At 31.0% G+C, this 21,760-nt stretch overlaps 1 protein-coding gene across 2 annotated transcripts in view; it reads right to left on the bottom strand.

Moving 5' to 3' along the window:
- Positions 1–21,760, bottom strand: part of LOC126747158 (serine/threonine-protein phosphatase 6 regulatory ankyrin repeat subunit A-like) — an 80,242-nt gene that overhangs the window by 30,646 nt on the left and 27,836 nt on the right. For both annotated transcript variants that reach the window (XM_050455667.1, XM_050455662.1), the window contains exons 8-16: positions 21,387–21,527; positions 21,181–21,333; positions 14,421–14,533; positions 13,046–13,176; positions 12,902–12,977; positions 7,185–7,389; positions 7,003–7,129; positions 1,887–2,100; positions 1,739–1,826 (exon numbers count right to left, since the gene is read on the bottom strand). In XM_050455667.1, the coding sequence (XP_050311624.1) occupies positions 1,739–1,826; positions 1,887–2,100; positions 7,003–7,129; positions 7,185–7,389; positions 12,902–12,977; positions 13,046–13,176; positions 14,421–14,533; positions 21,181–21,333; positions 21,387–21,527 (1,248 nt within the window). The remainder of the gene's footprint in view (positions 1–1,738; positions 1,827–1,886; positions 2,101–7,002; positions 7,130–7,184; positions 7,390–12,901; positions 12,978–13,045; positions 13,177–14,420; positions 14,534–21,180; positions 21,334–21,386; positions 21,528–21,760) is intronic.

Raw genomic sequence — 21,760 nt, forward strand, 5'->3', positions numbered from 1 at the left:
TTTGATGGATTGTTATAACTCTTGTTAATAGATTGTTTTATAGATCTAGCGAGTAGTAATTTGATAATGTATCTAACAACTTTTAAACTTTTATATTATATTATATATTTAATTTAGAATTATGTGCACATACAAGAGTTTAGTTCTCTCGGTGCATACCAAATCGAGTGTTATATATGTAATCAGGTGATTTATACATATTTTTGAAAAACGATATAAGCTTGAGTCTAGTATTTAATTTTTTACGTGCACATTGATCAAGAAAACTTAGTACCAATGTTGATTTTTTATTCACTATAAGGATATTAACAAGTCAGACACTGATTTTATAAAAAAATACGAAAAAATTTACTCTATTCAAACCAAGAATTTAAATGTGTGACTCCTTTCTGTGAAAAATCTATAATCATTCAAAGAAAACTGAATGATTGACTTGGATAACATACACCATAAGCCTGTCGCCAAAAGCATCTTCGAAATATGCCATGCAATGGCCTTTCCACATAATTCAGTATTCAAAGTTCTCTGGAAATGCTCTTTACAGTTTTCCAATTTACTTTATTCAAACAAATGCTTTGCAATTAAATCTGTGACTTTCGTCCTCGATAGATTTTTAGTAAATATTTATAATAATTCAAGGATAACTAAACGCTTCACAAGGATAGTATTACTATAAGCCTATCACTATAGCTTTCTTTAAAATATGCCCTCCATTAGCCTTATTAGATAATTCGGTAATCAAAATTCTCTGGAAAGGCCCTTTGGATATCTCCAAACTACTCCATTCAAGCCAAGAGTAACTTTCTTCTTCAATAGATTTTAGTAAAGGCTTAGAATAATTCAAGGATAACTGAAAGATTTACTAGGATAGTATACACCATAGGCCTAGCACTAAACAATCTTTAAAAAATGCCATTCATTAGCTTTTCCAGATAATTCGGTAATCAAGATTCTCTGGAAAGGCCTTTTGAAGTTACCTATATAAAAAAATTATTAAAGGGTATGGTATCCATGCTAGAAACACGCGTCACTATACCAGGTTTGTTATTCCAACACAAAAAACTACACTTTTTTAATGGCCATTTGAGCAGCCAGGTACAATAATATTTTACCTAGTACTTTAAAAAGATGCTCAACAGCTGATTTTTAACAGATATTTGATGAATTTCGTTAATTAGTCTTTAAATTGTTTTATTTTTTTTTAATTTCGCGTGCGTTAATCTTTTTACCTTGAAATTCGCAATGTATTTTCACTTATCTATCCTTTAGGATTCTATTTTGTAGCCTATATTATAACTTATTTAGTCAGATTGAACTATATTCCTAGGTTAAGTCTTTATTATTAAGTTAGGTATAAGAGTAGTTTGACCTCGCCACTCAATTGCATATACTTTCTTAGCTATACTCTTTATAGCATGTAAAGGCAGTTTATTATTAAGTGTTTTTTAGGAATTTTTAATTTTTTTCAGGTATAAATGGTAAAACGGGATTTGTAGTAAAAAGTGAGTGATTTTGTATTATCTTTTATCAACTCTTTGAAACCATTTTCCGAAAATGCCAAAAAAGTTGATTTATTTCATTACAGTGATCTATTGAGAAAGTATCGGTCAAAATATTTGCGGTTCAAAAGTATAACAACAATTTCATCAATAATTTAAAATTTCCCATGAATATATAAAATATCGTTGGTTGTATTACAACAATATAAATTTTACCAAAATAAATACTGAATTCTTACCATGCGCAATGTACTGGAGAATACGAGTTCCCTTCCAATTCTTTAAAGAGATTCTTCGACAAAAGATGCTCCACACAATGCGCGTGACCTTAAACAAAACATGTCCCTTTAAATACAATTAAAATCCAAAAATACTTCGAACCCTCACCATGATAACACGCCCAATGAAGAACACTACATTCCTGATTATCTTTGCTAATAATATCTTCCTCTTTCATATACTCCATAAGTAACTGTAAGCAGGATAAATGTCCACAGGCGGCCGCCAGATGGAGCGCAGTCTTTCCGTTAACATCGCGAGTTGTCACTTCGGCACTGTGAGAGAGGAGCAATTGAACTACGTGATGTTGCCCATTAACTACCTAAAACACATAATAAATTTTTTTCTTGTTAAGTTAAAGTAGATTAAATTTAATCTTAAGATATCATATACGAGCGCGACGAGTAAACAAGTACACACGTATTAATTTTTTCCGTCCAACTTTTCCTGAGTTTTCGGGTGACTAATTTGGCATTTTGAACATTTTTTCTATCACCATTGTAACCGGAAAAATACCCTTTTTATTTTTATTATGGAAAGAATGGGAAAAGATTTCCCACTTTAACTGGAAACTTATCCGGTTTTTTTTTTGTCGTTTCGAATATGCCTGCAGCCGAGTGTTCTTTTTGTGCTGCGAATATCAATCGGTCGAACGCAGGCATCTCTTGTCAAGGTCAATGCGATCGACAATATCACCTTAAATGCGTAAAATTACCATACATCGGAGATTTACAACCAGAATCCGGCATCGTTTGGCGATTTAAAGACTGCACTACCACAATTGACCACTCTACGGGGGACACCTCAAATAGTTTTGCGGGAGCTTGTTGAAAAGGTCTGATTTGGCTGCCTTCAGATCCGTTCAAAAACCGTTCAAAAACGTAAAAAGGTTATCTAAAACGATAAATGAAATGCGGCAGGAGAACTTTTCGAAATGCGTAGAGTCTTTGCACTTAAGAACGGAAATCGAAGTGCTACAACAAGAGAGTCGTAAACATAATATTGAACTCTGCGCTGTCCCGGAAAAAAGGAATGAGAATATAGTGCCAATGATAAAAAACCATAATTCACGAAGACGATATAGCCGAATCTCATAAAGTTGCTCGTTTTAACAAGTGGTCGAATACTAGATACAATTATCCTAAAAACGTCATAGTAAGGTTTTCCTCCGTGTCAAAGAGAAATGAATTTTCAAGTGTAGTTAAATTGGCTTGAAACCGTGGCTTGAAGGCTTCTGACTTGGGGTTTGAGCAGGAAACTAGGTTGTTTGTCAATGAGCATCTCTCTCCATATATTAAGCAGCTACACAAAAAGGCTCGGGAGTTTTGCAAAAAGTCAAACTATAGTATTTCTGGATTAAGGATTCGAAGATAAACATTAAAAAAGAAGATAATAGCAGAGCTTTTCATGTCTCCAATAAACAAAATTTGTCATCTTTGAGTACCTAATTCCCTTGTCTTCTTATGTTTAAATACTATCTCCTATGTTTAATCTCTATTTAAATGACTGTAAGCACTGAATTTTCAATTTGTTACCAAAATACCAGAGGATTTAGAAGAAAAACTGTTGACTTTTACCAATCTATGTGTGCTGCTCATTTTGACTGTGTGTCAATAATTGAATCTTGATTGAAGCCTGATGTCCTGAACTCAATTGATAATACAATTGAAGATATATGGGTCAGTGTCGTCTTAAATGGAGGTAATAAATTGCTAATTTGTACTGTTTATGTCCCCCCATCATACATCTTCGAATAACTATATACATTTCTTGTCAAAAGTAGAGTCTGTCTTAAGTAATAAAAGTAATGCAAAATTTTTATTGCTAGGTGATTTTAACTTGCTTAGTTTATCCTGGTCGCGTAACAACAAACAAAATTCTGATAACGCCACTGACTCATGTAGTAAATGTTTCACTGATTTTTTACTTCCTTAATGGTTTAAAACAATTTAATTATGTTTTGAATTCAAGGAATAGAATTTTAGATTTAGTCGTAGGTACTAATTCCTTAATGACCGAGGTACTTAAATGTAATTACCCCTTAGTGCCTGAGGACAGTCACCATATGTCATTGGAGGTAAATATTAAGTTAAATTATTAAAAAAAAAAGTTATCTGTAACTCTTATCAGAAGGTAAATTTCATTAAGGCAAATTATACAGTTGTTAATAAAAAGGTTCGTTCTCTTCGGTGGAATGATTTATTTTTATCTCAGGATGTAGATCGCAACGTCGAATGTTTTTACGCTGAACTGAGTAATATTAATATTGTGAACTCAGAGATTTAAAAAATAACAATCAAAAAACGCCGATATCCTTTATGGTTTTCTAAGCACACTATTAATTTAATAAAGAATAAAGTGCAGGCGCACAGAGACTGGAAAAAATATGAGCTACGGTCAGACTATGATAATTTCTCCAAATTACGTAAAAAATTGTAAAAGTAAATATTAGTAAGGACTATATCTAAGGACTATATACAGTATTGTGCATAAATATAGCAACAAGCGATGATTTCAAAAATACTATTTCTATTATTGCTCCTTTATTTATTCCATATTATTTTTTTTTACTTTTAAGTACACGTCTCTGTATTATTTATAAATATACCGAGATATCACAAGAATGCCAATGCAGAGTAAGGAACTTCATGTTTGTTTATTTAGACAATGTTCATAAATATAGCAACATTCTTGTTTCGCATTTATTTTATCAGTTAAATATCGATTTACCTGCTGTAAAGTTGTTATTTTTGAATCTCAGAATTAACTTAAAATGGGTCGCTTAAAAATCGTCTCTGGTGTAAGAAAAAATTATTGTGGAGCATTACGAAAATGGCGTTAGGCAGAGTGACGTTGCAAGAAGCTTACGGCCTCGCAGGTCAATCGTATCCAGAGTTTGCAAAAAATTTCGCCTTACTGGAACAGCTGCACCGGCGCCCATTCCTGGTAGACCCAGAAAAATTTGAGAATGGATAGGCAGCTGCTACGAATTTCCAAAGAAAATCCTTTTTTGTCTTTTTTGTCCCAAATTTTGGCAAAATTAAAAGAGAGTGAAGGAGTAAACCTCAGTTCCAGTACCGTAAGGAGAAAATTACTTGATCCCAACTTACCTGCCCGTTGCCCCGCCAAAAAACCGTTACTCTCAAAGAAGAACGTCAAGGCTCGTTTTCACTTTGCCCAATCTCATGTCCACTGGTCTGTAGCTGATTGGAAGAAAGTCGTATTTAGTGATGAATCTAAATATAATTTATTCAGGACTGATGGAGTGATATACGTCAGACGCCCCAATGAACAAAGATTAAACAAAAAGTACATTTGCCCCACAGTTAAACAAGGAGGGGGAAATATTCTTGTATGGGGATGTTTCTTGGCTCGTGGCATGGGACCCATAGTAAGAATAGTGGGCAAAATGGATCGTTTTATACACAAAGACATTCTGCAAACACATTTAGTGCCATATATGGATGAAGTCATGCCAGTAACAGCCATATTTCAGCATGACAACGATCCAAAACATGCTTTTCAATTTGTTAAGAGGTGGCTATCCGATGAAAAAATAAATGTAATGGTCTGGCCATCTCAATCGCCATAAAACTCTATAGAGGATTTATGGCATTATATTGACACCAAAATCAGGCACCTAACATGCTCTAATACAAATATTCTCTTTGAAATAGTGGAAAAGGCTTGGAAAGAAGTGAACAATGACTATATTACGAAATTAATTGAGTCCATGCCAAGACGATGTGCAGATGTTATAAAGGAGAAGGGGTACTACACGAAATATTGAATTGATTTTAATTTAGTTGGGTTATATTTTTTTTAGAATCAAAACTATTTTTTGTTGCTATATTTTTGAATAATAAATTTGCATAAAACAATTTGGTAATGTAATGTAAGTTTGTAATGTTGTGATGTAAGTTTTATTTATTATGATACAAAAAATATGATAATATGAAAATATAAACAGGCTCTAATTATTCTTGTAAATAATATATAAACCTTACTTATAAAATATATACTAAAAGATATATAACAAGAAAGTTCAATGTTGCTATCTTTTTGCACAATACTATATATATATATATATATATATATATATATATATATAGCTCACCTTGCTAAAACAGAGGAAAATGTTAAGGATGACATAAAATACTTTTTTATTATTAAAAAGCGACCAAAGCTTATTAATAATAAAAAAAATACAAAAAATGTTTGCCGTTAAAAATGACCTTTAACAATTAATATGCTACGAATGTTTTCTCCAAGTTTTTTAGCAGTGTCTTTGAGCCATCTAATATCTCCATCATTAATTGATGTTATCAAATCAAGAGAATTTTTTACAGTTGATCATATTCCAAGAGACAATATTAGAAAAGCATTATGCTCTATGTTATATTATATCTATATAATCTAGACAAATGTAATTGTATTTTGTTTTCTAAGAAGCTTTTTAAAGTGTGATCTTTGCCTAAACAATGTTGAACTTAAATATTTGGATTATATTAAAGATGTTGGGGTGACATTGAATCCTAAGCTTTTGTTTGAAAAAAATCTTGAAAATATTGTACAAAAGGCTCTTAAAAATCTTGGTTTCGTTTTTCGAACAACAAAAGAATTTAGCAACGTAAATTCCTTAACAATATTATTTAATAGTATAGTAAGACCTGTACTGGAATACGCTACAACAGTTTGGAATCTAATGTACGCCAAATATATTAACCGGCTAGAAAGTGTGCAGCGCAAATTTGTTAACACCTTAAATTATAGGTTTAACAGACGACGGCATTCCTTAAGTTATGATGACAATTTAAAATTGTATAATATGCAATCGTTGGAGGTCCGAAGAAGAAATTTTGGTTTAATATTTATATACAAGACTATAAACAATATCATTGATTCTTCATCTGTTTTAGAAAAACTCAATTTTAATATCAATCCCTGCATCATTCGAAATAGACAAATTTTTGTAGTATATATGCATTTTTCCAATTACTTTACTTACTAGTTAAAGCATCTTAATATTGATTTATTTTTTTTTTGACACCTGAGACGGCTTCCTGATTAAACTACATGGCTTTTTTTTTTTTTCTAGATTGTGATGTAATTTTTAGAATTAATTATAAGAGAGCCTTGACTGTAAATAAATAAATAAATAAATAAAAATCGGTTACATGTTAAAGTTAACTTGCGATACAATTCCTTTGTCTCAAAAACTTACCGCTCTAAACAAACAGGAATGTTCATCGGTATCTACAATATTCGGATCGGCTCCGCATTTTAAAAGAGCCTGAACACACTCCGTGTGGTTCCCTGAGACGGCTAGCATTAAGGCGGTCCTTTGTTGACTAAAATTGATCAAATTAAATAAAAGGTATTTTAATTACTAGCTCAGATACATACCTGTCCACCATATTAACGATACTTTGATCCTCGCTGTTGTGGAGCAACAAAGTAAGACACTGCGAGTGTCCGTTTTTGGCACTGTAATGTATCGGGCTCATTAAATTAATATTATCACATAAAGATACTTTAGCTCCGAATCTTAGTAAGAAATGGACGCATTGTATGTGACCTTCTCTTGCTACTAAGATTAGTGGGGTAATACCTAAAATAGAGGAGTATGTATTAAACAATCATTTAGGCACTTAAAAATTACAATTTTAAACGGTTTATTAACCCCCTTGACTCCACTGAAATTTAAATGAGTCAACAAAATTACAAGAAAAGGCTACTCAAAAAAATGATGGAAAAAATATCCACAACATATATGATGGTAGGGAAAGGTATAATGCAGTAAAAATTATATATTTGCTAATATTTCATATTAGTGATTTGTTCCAATATGACTCTTTCTAATTTTTTTTTTATATACACTAAAACTCAAACTTTTTTGAAACTTAATATCTTTAATTTATACACATTAATATAAGAAACAAAAATATATTTATAAATTTAAATAATGTAGATTTATTTAACTGCTAGCGTTTTATACTTAATTCAATTTAAATAGTTAATTAGAAATTAAATAATTACTTATATGATAATATAACTATAATATGTTCTATTATTTACATTCAATTTATAGATTTGACAAGAATGTTTATTATTAACATGATGTTTTTTTAATTAAATATATAGCAGAGTACACGGGGTTTTGTTAAATAACTAATAAATTTAATACAGTGTGTTCCTTAACCTATACGCATAAACTTGGGAAATTATTGCTGACGGCAAATAATGACTAATAGTGAAAAAAAATTTTGTAAAATAGTTTTAGTTACGGAGATAAACGACTTATTAATTAAAATTTAAAAAAAAAAAACGTAAATTCTCCAAAATAAATGTTTATTTAACTATTATAGTAGTTGTTCGAAGTTATTTCCATGACTTTCAATAGATAATTGAGCACGCCTAAGCCAAGAGTTGCAGACAGCAGCTAATCCAGGTTGTAGTCGAATTTCCTCGGCGGCAGCAAATATCCGATTTCTTAATTCTTGTTCATTGTCAACTTCGTTTACATACACCAGAGATTTTAGGTGGCCCCAAAAATAAAAGTCAAGCGGATTAAGGTCGGGTGATCGAGGAGGCCATCCAATTGGACCACCTCGGCCTATCCATCGATCACATTCGGTCCAATGCCGTCGCACTGGTCGCGCAAAATGTGGTGGAGAAACACCATCGTGAAAAAACCATAAATTATGCCTAATGTGAAGAGGGACTTCTTTAAGGAGTACCGGCAAATTTTGTCGCAAGAATTTTAAATAAAAAACAACAGTTAGACGATTATCCAAAATGAAAGGGCCAATAAGTATTCCGTTTACAATTCCAGCCCACACATTTACTGAAAATCGTTGTTGAAAGTTTGTTCAAAAAAAAAAAAGAATTATCTTGGAAACTAAAAATATTTTACTTAAATTTTTTTTCACTATTAGTCATTATTTATCATTAGCAATAATTTCCCAAGTTTATGCGTATAGGTTAAGAAACACCCTGTATATTAAATAATATTGGACATTAAAGACCCCCTTATCAATTTTTCCGTTTTTATTATATAGACCTTGTATAAATGTGTGCACACCCCGTAAATTCACAATGCTCCAGGTTCTTCAGCAGTATTGCAGTATCTTCAGCAGTGTTGTATAAGTAATTTGACCATGTACAATAGGTTACCTATTTTGTATAGTCTAAATGTCTTGTGTTTTTGTTTTTTGTGTACTCATGTGTTTACTTGTATGTGTTTATTTATATTAGCTTTGTCTACAAAATTTATAATTTTTTGACAATAAAGCGATTGTATTGTATTGCATATAATACCTCGTGACTAACGCAATCGAATGCCATTGTATGTCATTTATATGTAATATTATGGTCATACGATCGGTTAATAGTTTTATTCTCATTTTAAGACGTCAATTTAAGTGCAAATAAGTCATTTTTTTCAGTGAATGCATTGGATTCAGGTCCAATTTTCCACAATTAAAACACTATTTGCGAACATCAAGGCTCAAATAAGCCAAGTGTTCTCAGTATATCGGATTTGATTATGTCAACGTATGTTACTCGAATCAAGAGAAATCTAAATAAGGAGTAACTCGAAAAGTTCCTAAAATGGCATTTAAATGCACAACTTTTCTTGAATTAAAATTAAATTACTACAAAAATAATGAAGCCGATTAAGCAATTCCTTCGATGTCTTTAAAAATGAATTAAAGAAATAGATGCGACAGAAATAAATTATTGAATTCAAATCACTGGAGTAATTTTTTTTTAAATTTAATCATTACGTGAGTTATGTGATGCAACCAGGCCAAGAACCTCAGTTGACCCCATACATAATTATTATTATTATAAATATTCCTGAATTAACAAAATAAGCATTTTAATATTATTAGGCTCCATAAAAATTGCATTATAATTTTCGACGAATAAAGTTGTAGTGAATTAAATTTATTCCTTTTTTAAAAAGTAGATGTTCAATAATAATTCCATCACTGGCGCAGTCGTTCATGTAGGTGTCTCAAAGATTCCTGGTTGTGCAAGCAGTCCAAGAAATCGTTGCTGAAGCCAAGAAATCGTCAGTTTTAACTGTTTGTTGAGGCATTGAAACCAACCCAAGGCAAGAAGACCACAGTTGCGAGAAGTAAAATCGTAGTGATTTTTCCTTTCCACTCCCATTTAATTTTATGATAATTGTTGTGTGTATATTTTGAATTAATTTTTTTAATTTTTGCAATTTATTATTAAGTATACTTTAAATTTACTAAAAGTGCGATAATTCGTTTACATTAGTTAAATTTTAATGTCAAATAGTGAAATTGATAATCTTACACAAAACCTTTCAAATATTTCTTTAAGAAACGTAAATTTAACAAATTTAACGTTAGAACCAAATTCATCAAATATGACTACCCTTATAGCAGGAAAAGAGATTGCTCATACTCTTAAAACATTTACAGGCAATAGTGATCATCTAGAATTTTTTATTTCAAGTGTAGACAAATTTTATAATAGATATTATATAGGCACTGTAGATGAATCTCTCAAAGAATTTGTTTTTGCTTCAATATGTTCTAAATTAACCGAAGAAGCAGGCGATTTTTTACTTTGTAGACCGGATCTAACGACCTGGCCCAAAATAAAAGACGCTTTAAGACAAAAATTTGGCGATAGAATAAACCGTCAAGTACTTTCTCAACAGTTAAATTTTTTAACTCGATCTAGAAAAGAGCCCATTTTAGATTTTATAGAAAGATTAAAAATTTTAAAATCTCGTATTTCCTTAAAAATCGCTGCTGATGATTCCCTAACTCAAGGTACAAAAGACGCTTTAATGGAGCAAACTGAATTAACAACTGTTACTGTTTTAATGTCTAACTCTCCTAGCGAGCTTCGAACAATTTTAATGTCACACAATCCCCAAAATATTGATGACGCAAGTTCAATTGTTCTAAACCATTCACTTATCGAACAGCAAATAAATGCTCGTAGTTTCATTCCACGACAAGAAATTTATAATACACCCCAAAATAGAACATCTTCCCAAAGAAATAATCGCCAAAATTTCAGCCATATGCCCCCACCAATTCAACAATCTTTTGTTCCTCCACAAAATCAATATTCTTTTCAAAATCCCTTTCCAATGCCAAATAACAACATTCAACCCCAGTTTTCAAATAATACAGGTGCAATATCTAAACAACCATTTGCAAGCCAACCTATAAATATTCCATTCCTTCCATCACTCGTGTAAGATTTAAAAAAAAAAAAATCTAATTTGCAGTGGTTTATCCAAAAACTCTTGTAATATCTAAGGATCCAGAGAAACTAAGACATTCTCTATCCCTAATGTATTTTCGTTAACTGCATACAAAAGTAAAATGAGGAAAAATGGTTTTTGAAGAGAAAAGCGGTTATTGGACCCTCCTGGAATAAGAATTCCAATATCTTGACTTCTGGTACATTGATTTTAGTCCTTTCTTCAAAAATGCCTAGATAAAACTTCAAAGTAGTCTATTAATCGATAATTTCGAAATGTTGACTATTAAACCCCAAGATATTCACTTATATATAAGAGAAAAAAATCATTTAATTCTTACAGGCACTCCTGGAATAAGAATTCCAATATCTTGAGTTCCGGTGCATTGATTTTAGACATTTTTCCAAAAAAGATTAAAAAAGTCTTCATAGTAGTCCATTAATCAATAATTTCAAAACTGTGACTACTACAACCCAAGATATTCACTTGTCAATAAGAGACAAAGTCTTTTGTCTCTTACAGGCCCTCCTGGAAGAAAAATTCCAATATCTTCAGTTCCGGTGCATTGATTTTAGTAATTTTTCCAAAAATGATTAAAAAAGTCTTCAGAGTAGTCTATTAATCAATCATTTCAAAATTGTGACTACCAGAACTCAAGATATCCACTTGTCAATAAGAGACAAGGTTTTTTGTTTCTTACAAGCACTCCTGGAATAAGAATTCTAATATCTTGAGTTCTGTTGCATTAATTTTGGTCATTTCTTAAAAAAAAATTAAAAAAGTCTTTAGAGTAGTCCAATAACCAATAATTGCGAAGCTATGAGTTTTAGAACCCAAGATATTTACTTGTGAGTAAGAGAAAAAGTAATTCAATTCTTACAGGCACTCCTGGAATAAGAATTTCATTATTTTGATTTAAAGTGCTCGGATATCAGTAATTTCTTCAAAAAAATACTAAAAAAGTCTTCAGAGTAGTCCATTAATCGATAATTTCTTAGAAATCACTAGTTTTGACAGAAATTCACCTCTGGTAAAACAAAAATTGATAAAGATGGTTACAGCAGGTACCAAACTATCTGTTATTATTTTTATGAACTTATTACTTAGGCCAAATATGTCAAATGTTTTATTAAATACTATAAAAACACAAATATACCTTTGTTTCAACAAAAGAGGTAAAAAGATTAATTTTTTAAGGTTATTTTTTATGAGGCCATTTCTACAGCTTATTTCTATTAAAATTTATGTTTCTTGTTATGTCTAATGGCGAATATGTAAAAAAAGTTATTGAAATAATTTGCTGTTACTGAATTAAATGTTTATTTTTATTTTTTGGTTTTACTTCATTTGTTATTTCCAATTTTTATTAAATTTTTCATTGGCAGTAATTATTTTATTTTCCACATATTTTTGTTGGTTCTTTTAGCTTTACTATTTTAAACTGATTTTTAATAAGAGAGCGAACTTGAGAAACATTTTTTTGTTGTAAAAGAATACCTAAAAAAAACAAATTGGGAATTTACATCTTGGTGTATAAGTAATTTTTCAGTTCGGTTAATAATTAGCATTTCATAAATTTATTTATGGATTGTGATTTATTTTGTGAAATTACTATTATCAGTGAAGTTTAGACTGCTAAGGTAGTCTTTAGATACCTTTATGATGTGAGAGAAATCCATTAATCAAAGAAAATTTACATCCATTGTAACACTTGTAAGTCAGTTCTCAATACATGACTTCGAGCTTGCTACATGTTTTGGTTCTCATTTTAAAATAATTGCCTAATATAATAATGCCTTGTGCAGAAATGATTTAGTTTTTTAATAAAAATAATAATAATAATAAAATAATAATGTTTTACCTTCATCTGACTGGATATTTACGTCGTTATATTTTGTTAGAACTGATCTTAATATTTCAACATTGCCCAGTTTTGCCTAAAAACAATAAAATTGTAATAGTATAATTATATAGAACCGACATAATTAAAAAAAACTAAACTTACAGCCAAATGTAGAGGAGTAATATTAGGAGAGCCTGCTTCACCTCGAAAAACAGATTCTTCCGTTACGTTTAACAGTAGCTTGACACCTTCTACATTTCCACACGCTATGGCATAATGCATCGGAGAAAATCCTTAAAAAAAAAAAACATAAAATTATAAGAGTTCAATTTTGCAGTTAAAAGGAGAAGTACCCATATGATTATCAAATATTAAAATGACAGAGTTTTTAAATTCCTAGTATTGGGATCTCGTAAATTAGAAGAGATACGAGGTCGATTAAATCGAGGCAAAGTTGCGCAATTCGCTGCCCATTAAAATGCCCGGATATTTGGAAAAAATCGAATATTTGCGATTTCATTTTTATTTTTTTACGACTCTATTTGAATAGACATAACAAAATAAATTATTACTCATTCTCATTGCTACTTTCTCTCTTTTACAAAATGGTGTCGTCAGATTTTCAAATCGACGTATTTGAGCTGTCATCATCATCATCAAGTTTGTTTCTTTAAATACGGCCCTGGATTTTTTATTACGGATTTTAAGAGCCCCTTATGTTGCTAAACCAATGATGTATCGCACTTATTCAAAAATTTAACATTAATTGATATTTCCATAAGGACTCGTGTATTAAAGAGATACAAAAACTATATTCTTAATGTCCCAAAAATAACACAATTAACGCAAATATTCAAACAGTAATTTATGGATCGCACCCTGAATAGCCCTTATATCCCTTGTTGTAAGGCTTCAAGATTTTGCGGCGTATTTTGATAAAGACGGTTTTTAAGAAATCCCCAAAGAATGTAATCTAAAGGGTTTAGGTCGGGGCTTTTAGCAGGCCAACGTACGGGTCCTTAGTTTCCAATGCATTCGTTAGGGAACAATTCATTTAATAAATTGGTGACGCATCGTCCTGTTGCCACCATAGTTGGCGTAATACATCCAAAGGTTCTTCCATTAAGGAATTCCAAATACGAAACGTCGGTTTGAAAATCTGACGATACTATTTTGTAAAACAGAGAAAGTAGCAATGAGACTGAGTAATATATTTTGTTATATCTATTTAAATAGAGTCGTAAAAAATCAAAATTAAATCGCGAATATCCGATTTTTTCCAAATATCTTTGGAATTTTTGAAATTTTAAAAGGGCATTTTAATGAGCACCAAATTGTGTAAATTTGGCTCCCAATTTAACTGACCTCGTATCTCTTCTAGTTTACGAGATCCCAATGGTAAGACTCGAATTTGGGACACCCTGTACAGTAATAGTGGTAACACTAAAGTAGTTAATTTAAATACAAATTTTAGTACAATTTTCGGTGCATATAGTTAAATCACATGGTAATCCTCCATTTTAAAATGTTACTAAACCTTTTGCATCCTTCAGTTTTGGATCAGCTCTGTGATTAAGTAAATATTCCACGCATTTGGCTTCATGATCGTACGCTGCTGCTAAGTGCAATGGTGAACATCCCTCAATATCTCTATAATTAAGAATGTATTTCAATGAAAATTTAAAGCTATAATTTTAGCAGTTTATCAATTTTTCTATTTAATTTTAGTCAAATAAAATTGTTGAAATAAGACCTTATATATAGAACATGCACTGGTTCAATCATGTTCAATTACGGTTTGATGTTGATCATATACAATTAAATTGTTACTTATTTATATTGTATCAGTTAGTGGGCTTGATTTTATTACATTCCTGAATTTACTGTATTATCTATTAATAATTATCTTATTCTTGTTGAACAATAAAAGGTTAAATTAAAACTTTATATAACCGTTCCAGTGTGCACCATCCAGGACCTACTCAATCAACTCTCACTTTTACAACTTTTAGCTTTAAAGCTTCAACATTTGAAGAGTCGGCTCGAACAACGTTGTAACTTACATTGTTTCAACTTTTCAGAAGGAGCAAAAATCTATATACCTTTTTTTTGAACTTTAAAATGGAAAAACGTTGCATGATCATGACAGTAACAACGTTGTTTCATGCTGTTAGGCTTAAATTTACACGATTTATCCATAGTTTAGGCTACAGAGTCTTTTATACAAGAAAAATTTGGAATAACGTTGTAACTGCTTTGTAACTTACAACGTTTTTCCATAACTCGCGCATTTTTCAATACACTATAAAGTCTGGGATACAAAATAAAAAACGTGGTGAACTAATATATTTTTATTTTTCAGTCTGCCTTACGTAAAAACCAACAAAACTAACTGTAAGACTAATAACTAAATCTATACTGTATCCTACTTCAATATCTATAATATAGAAAAAATGACAGTAGAACAAAAAATACATTAATAATCTTAATACTAAAAGTAGGCTGATAGTATATTATGTTGTAAATGTAAACATGTAAGGGAAAATAATACTCATTCTGTTAACAAATTTTCGTAAAAAGGATGATAAACCGGATTCATATACTGACACATATCTATTAAATTACCTTTTTTAGCAGCCGAAATAGGTATTGGTCTATCATATGGGATATACTACGGATAATAAAATCTTTCTCAACCATGAACTTACAAAAACTAATCTTGATTTATACATGGCAGCTAAGGCTTTTAAGAAAGATCAAAATTTTAAGTTCCTATGGATTGGCGATGGTAATATCTTTTTGAGGAAAGACGAAAGTTCAAAAGTTCTCCTTATCAATAATAAAAGTCAGTTGGAAAACAAGCGAGGCCTCGTGAACAACTAAAAATTGCTTACATGAACTTACAAAGTATAAGAAATAAACTGGATCTGGTGCAGTGTTTGGTTGTGAGTGAAAATTGGGATGTACTATTGGCAGCTGAAACATGGTTAGAAGAAAGTAAAACATTTCTGCTTGATGTTTCGCAAGTAACCAAACAGTACAAAGATTTAATAGCATTAAACAATTTTAAAATTAATAACTCGATAAATGAGGAATGCGCTACTAGAGTTACCAGTTTATCAAAATCTCTTATAGACCATGTTCTTAGCGATTATAGTGGTAATTTAAGTTGTAAAGTTAATGTTAAAGAAAATGCAATTTCAGATCACAAACTTATATTGCTTGACATTAAAACACCTGTGCAATTTTATAAACCAAAAGTAGATTATGAAGTCAAATCTGTAGATTATAAAAAATTTGTAAACTTATTTATACAAAAAATATTAAGCATTAACGTAACAACTTTTCAAGAATTAATTAATTTAATTAATGAATGTAAAAATAAATCTCAATATACAAAAAAAATTAAGAATACGAAAAAAATAACACCTAGATAAATATTGAACTTCTTGAGCTTATCAAAAAAAGAGATAAAATATACAAAAAGAAAATTAACCAACCCGAAAACCTAACTATTATCTCTGAATTTAAAAACATAAAAAATAAAATTAATAATAAAATACGTGCTTTTAAAAATAGGTATTTTCAAACCCAATGGAATTTAGCTGGAGATAATGTTAAAAAGCAATGGGCATTTATCAACAGCTTAATAAAAAATAAAAAATCTAAAGTAATAATTAATGAATTAATAATTGAAAATAACATTATTAATTCTCAGCTTGACATTGCAAATAATTTAAATACATATTTTTCTCAGGTCGGTGAATCAATAGTTAAAGATTTGGAAACGGAGATTCAACTATCAAACGAGATTTTTTCTATTGATGAAGTCTACAATGATAGTTCTATTTCTATAACATTAACTAATAAAGAGGAAATATCAGAAATTTTAAAAGAACTAAAAATAAACTCAGCACCTGGATATGACGATATTACGGTTAGGGACATACATAATTTTGGAGAATACATAATACCTGTTTTGGTACGGTTAATTAATAAAACTATACAAAAAGGGATTTTCCCATCAGAGTTAAAAATAAGTAAAATTACACCTCTTTTTAAGTCAGGTAATAAAAGATATATGAATAATTACAGGCCCATTTCAGTCGTTAGTGTATTCCCCAAGATTCTTGAAAAAATAATAAAAAATAGAATGTTATCTTTCATTAACTCTTGCAATCTATTGAATGATAAATATCAATATGGCTTTATAAAGAACAGTAGTACACTTGGTGCGGTTGTGGATTTTGTAGACTGTATTTCAATGGCATTAGATAAACAACAAATAGTTATAGCTGTCTTCATAGACGTAAAAAAAGCCTTTGATGTAGTAAGCATAGACATTCTTTTAGACAAATTATTTAAAATGGGATTTAAAAATGTATTGTACAGCTTAATTAAAACATATTTGTATGACAGAAAACAGTACGTAAAGCTTGACAATATTATTAGTGAATGGTTATCTAACACCTACGGGGTACCACAGGGATCCGTTCTTGGACCTCTCTTATATATTCTTTATGTACTGAATCTCAAGTTAGCCAAGCTAAAAGCAAGATATTTTACCTTTGCAGATGACACTGTACTGGTATATGCTGGAACAGATGAAACTTCTTTAACACAACTTATTAATAATGACCTAAAATGTTATCTTAAATGGCTGTTTTCAAATAAATTAAAAATTAACATTGAGAAAACCAAATACATGATATTCAAACAAAAAAATAAGTCAGTCAGCAATAATCTAAATATTAATATTAATACTGTAATATTAGAAAAAGTGTCGAATATTAAATATTTAGGTTTGCAAATAGATGAAAATTTAAATTGGTCACTACACTTAAACAAAATTTTTGATAAAACAGTTCCAATGCTATCTGCCTTATATAGGAGTAGAGATTATTTGTCTGAAAAAAGTAAATTTCAAATTTATAATGCCTTCTTTCTCACACATTTTAGGTACCTCTTGCCAGTATGGGGTATGTGCGGTGAAGTTAATTTTAATAAGGCTCAAATTTTGCAAAATAAAATTTAGAAAATTTTGTTTAATTTTGATTGGCTTACAAGTTCTAATACAATTTATTCAAATTTAAGTTTAAACAAATTAAAAGTGATATTGGAGATAGAACAATGTAAACTTGTATATAAAATTATAAACAACAGACAAAAAAGTAACATAAATATTATGTTTTACCATAATGTACATAATCATCAAACAAGATCACTAAATAATGTTTATCAAGTTTCTACAAGAACTAACATAGGTTTAAGAAATCCAATTACAGATGCAATTAAAACATTTAATAGTTTACCTCATTGTATAAAAGATATAAATAACTATAGATTTTTTGTTAAAAAATTAAAAGATTTAAAAAATGTTAATTAATTTATGTATAAAAAATTATAAGCAACATTGCAACATTTGTTTACTATAGATAATTAATTACTGTTTTGTTATTCTCGGGGCCAGTGTTTTCAAACACTGATTGGAGAAATTGTTAAAACTCGTTATACATTGTATTATTGTGGTTAAATAAATTGTTTCAAAAAAATATGCCAACGGCAAATTTGCCATGCTGGAAAAAGGTAAAATAGTATTATTATATTTGCAATATTTTTCACGATGGTGATATGTTTCCAGGGTCGAAGAACGTTATGAGTCTCTCTTGTAAACAATGTATTTGGGTCTTCAGAACTAATTTTATTTCATAGTGATTCCGTAAGTTTAAATTTGGAATTTTTGTAAAGAGCTTTTTCCAAATCTCTCAAATCTTTGAAATCTTCCCTTTGCATGCACAAGACATAAAAAGGCTTGCTTTACCGGCACGAAAACCTTCGCAGTTTTTTTTCTATTAAAGAAAAGTCCCTATCCCAGGGCAGGAAGCTGTGTCCAGTTGACAAAAATTTTTGATGCACTTCTGTGAAATATTTTTGATCCACCAAAAGTTTTAAAGTTGTAATGATTCGCCAGTTATTGTTCTGCCCCACACATTAGCGGCTTTCTTTCGCCTGTTTGCAATGGATGGAAATATTCTTTTACGTACTTCAGTAAACAAGATGAAATTTCTATGGATCCTCGTTTTGCTAGTGTTTCATTCCAGAGCATCATAAACGCATCGTTAGATGTCGCATCATGTATATCTAAATTATAATTGGACAACTGGCGTTGCTAAAATACGCTGAAGTGATATAAAGTGGAACAGAAAAAGACCTGTTGCAAATCAATGAATAGAACAAAAATATTAGATGGATTGCTTTTTGCCAGCTGTGTATCTTCATTGATTTGTGCATACCCTGCTTTAGCACGCACCTGATGAATTTGCATTTCTTGTGTTATATTCTGTCTTTCTTCCTCAGTAGTGGCAGCACATAACTTAACGTAATAAAACGTAATCAGTCTCAAATCCTCGGCTCAATGAAGCTTTCTAACCAATCATACAATACGCCTGACAGCATTGTGTCCGCTTTTGGAGATTATTTCAGGAGTGTATACACGAACTCACTTCCCAGCGATCATCCTGTCGTCTCTGAACCTCCCTTAACTTGCATAGACGTCGTCGCGCCCGCGGCTACCGACATTATAATGGCGAGCAAGTTTCTCAAAAGCAAAGTTATTCGAGTTGGCTCTTTATAAATTAATTTTTCCCAAGGTCAAGTCCATGCTGGCCAACGATCAACATGGCTTTGTTTCTGGCCGCTCATGTACTACAAACCTAGCATTCTTCTCTCAGTTTGTGTGCGAAGCACTTAATGATAGAGGTCAAATCGATGTTATCTACACAGACTTTCAAAAGGCTTTTGACAAGATTGACTACTTCATCCTATTAAATAAGCTTGAATACCAGTTTGGATTCTACGATCGCTTGATAAAGCTCCTTAACTCCTATTTAGTTAATCGCTCTCAGTTTGTAGTGGTCTAAGGCTTTAGATCTGCTTGTTCTTCACCCACCTCTGGAGTTCCTAATAATATAATGTTTGTCGCAAAATGTGCGCAAATGTCCTGATTGATATATTCTTATGCTCTCGATATTTTTCACAAAAGAGCTTATACATTATTTTTAAGTTGAGATCTTCGGACAGGAACTCTGTATGAGTTTTTGATTGTGAGTAGTGGCTTTCCTGTTTAGGAAAAGACAAAATATGTTCCCTGATCAATTCTTTGACATTTCCTGGAATAGCATGTGGCCGATTGGTATGACGTCCTCGGAAATCTTTAATGTCAATATTGTTCTTCAATTTTTCTACTAACATTTGTATTCTTTGGTGTGTTACTCTAAGGGTATCTGTGACAGTTTTTTGGCAAACTCGTATCTTATCTTGCTCAAGAGGTAAATAATAAAAAACTGTACACTTCCGGCGTGGATTTGGTTGATTTTTTACTTTTGGCCTTATCGGTTCACGTATCTTAATACATTGGTATGCGAGAAATTGGCATTGTTCATTATAAGTAAGACTTCTGAATTTTGAAAAAATCGTACGTTTATTGCCTTCTAGCTTTGCAGCAAAACATCCCCTTTTACAGCGGCATACAACATTCTGAAAAGCAAGAGAATATGTCTATATGAAGGCAATAACGAAACGATGATGAAAATTGATATGGTAGGACATTAAAAAAATTATAATGCTAAATATGTAGGTACTAGCTTTTCCAACAAAATGATAAGGTACCTCTTAAGTACATAGTCTGCACAGTAAAAAGAATACAGTTACATTTTTTCATCAAGCAAACTATAGAAACCTTGCGAACTCATGACAGTTAAATTTCCGCGCCAAAATAGAACAGTTACAATGTTTTTCGACTTACCTCTTCTGGCGGAACCATTGCCGGTATCATCTTCTTTCTTTTACTTAGATATTCTCCTCCTTTGTCTCTAGCTAACTTTGACTTATTGTTTTGCCACTGAGCAATGTTAGATTTGCGTTTTTTACATGAATCCGATAAATTTACCACAGACATGACGTCAAAAATGTAACAATATTCGCCCAAACAATCTCGTGCGCTACTACTTACTACTTACAACTTTGTTCCGCGGAAACCGGCAAAATGGTAAACTAAAATATTTCATTACAGGGGGGATATTTAAAAAGAGAGGGATATTCTTCTATTATACAGTTGCTTTAGGTGCCGTACAACGTTATTCCATGATTAAGTCGATTTCATAAAATTTGCGAGTTACAACGTTGTTCGAGCCGACTCTTCATTTATAAAACAATATAGACCATAAAAACTTATTTAATATACGAATGACAATTATTTAGTTATTAAAAAATGAATAAAAATAAGAATGTTTACTTACCGATCATTGATGGGACTGCCAATGCCTACCAAAGTAAAAACACATTGAAAATGCCCTTGCGCGGCTGCATAATGTAACGGTAACCGCTGAAAATTATCCTTCATTTTAAAATCCGCCCCATTGCTCGTTAAAAGATCTAAGCATTCGATAGAACTGAAAAATTCAGAGCAGTTAAAAAAACGTATCTACGAAAAATATTAACTGACCCTTTGTATGCCGCGCAATGCGTAGGGCTCCTTCCACTATCGTCCTTTTCATTCAAATTTACACCGGTTTGAAGGAATTTTCTGCAACATTCCACGTATCCTGAGAGGCAGCACATGTGAAGGGGCGTTCGTCCTTCATATCTGTAAATGATAGTTTATGCTAGAAACATAAATATATTTTACTTAATAATAATAATAATATCGTTTATTTAGCATAATAGTTACATACAAAAAACTGGTATGAAAAAGAATATGAAATAAACTACAAAATACATAAAACTGCAAGGAGAAAAAAAATACAAAAACCTTGAAAAGCACGAAAAGCAAGACATTAAAAAGTGATAAAAACTAACCTGGATTAAAAATTGTAAGTT

Source organism: Anthonomus grandis, chromosome 2, assembly GCF_022605725.1.
Source record: "Anthonomus grandis grandis chromosome 2, icAntGran1.3, whole genome shotgun sequence".
NCBI classification, from domain to species: domain Eukaryota; kingdom Metazoa; phylum Arthropoda; class Insecta; order Coleoptera; family Curculionidae; genus Anthonomus; species Anthonomus grandis.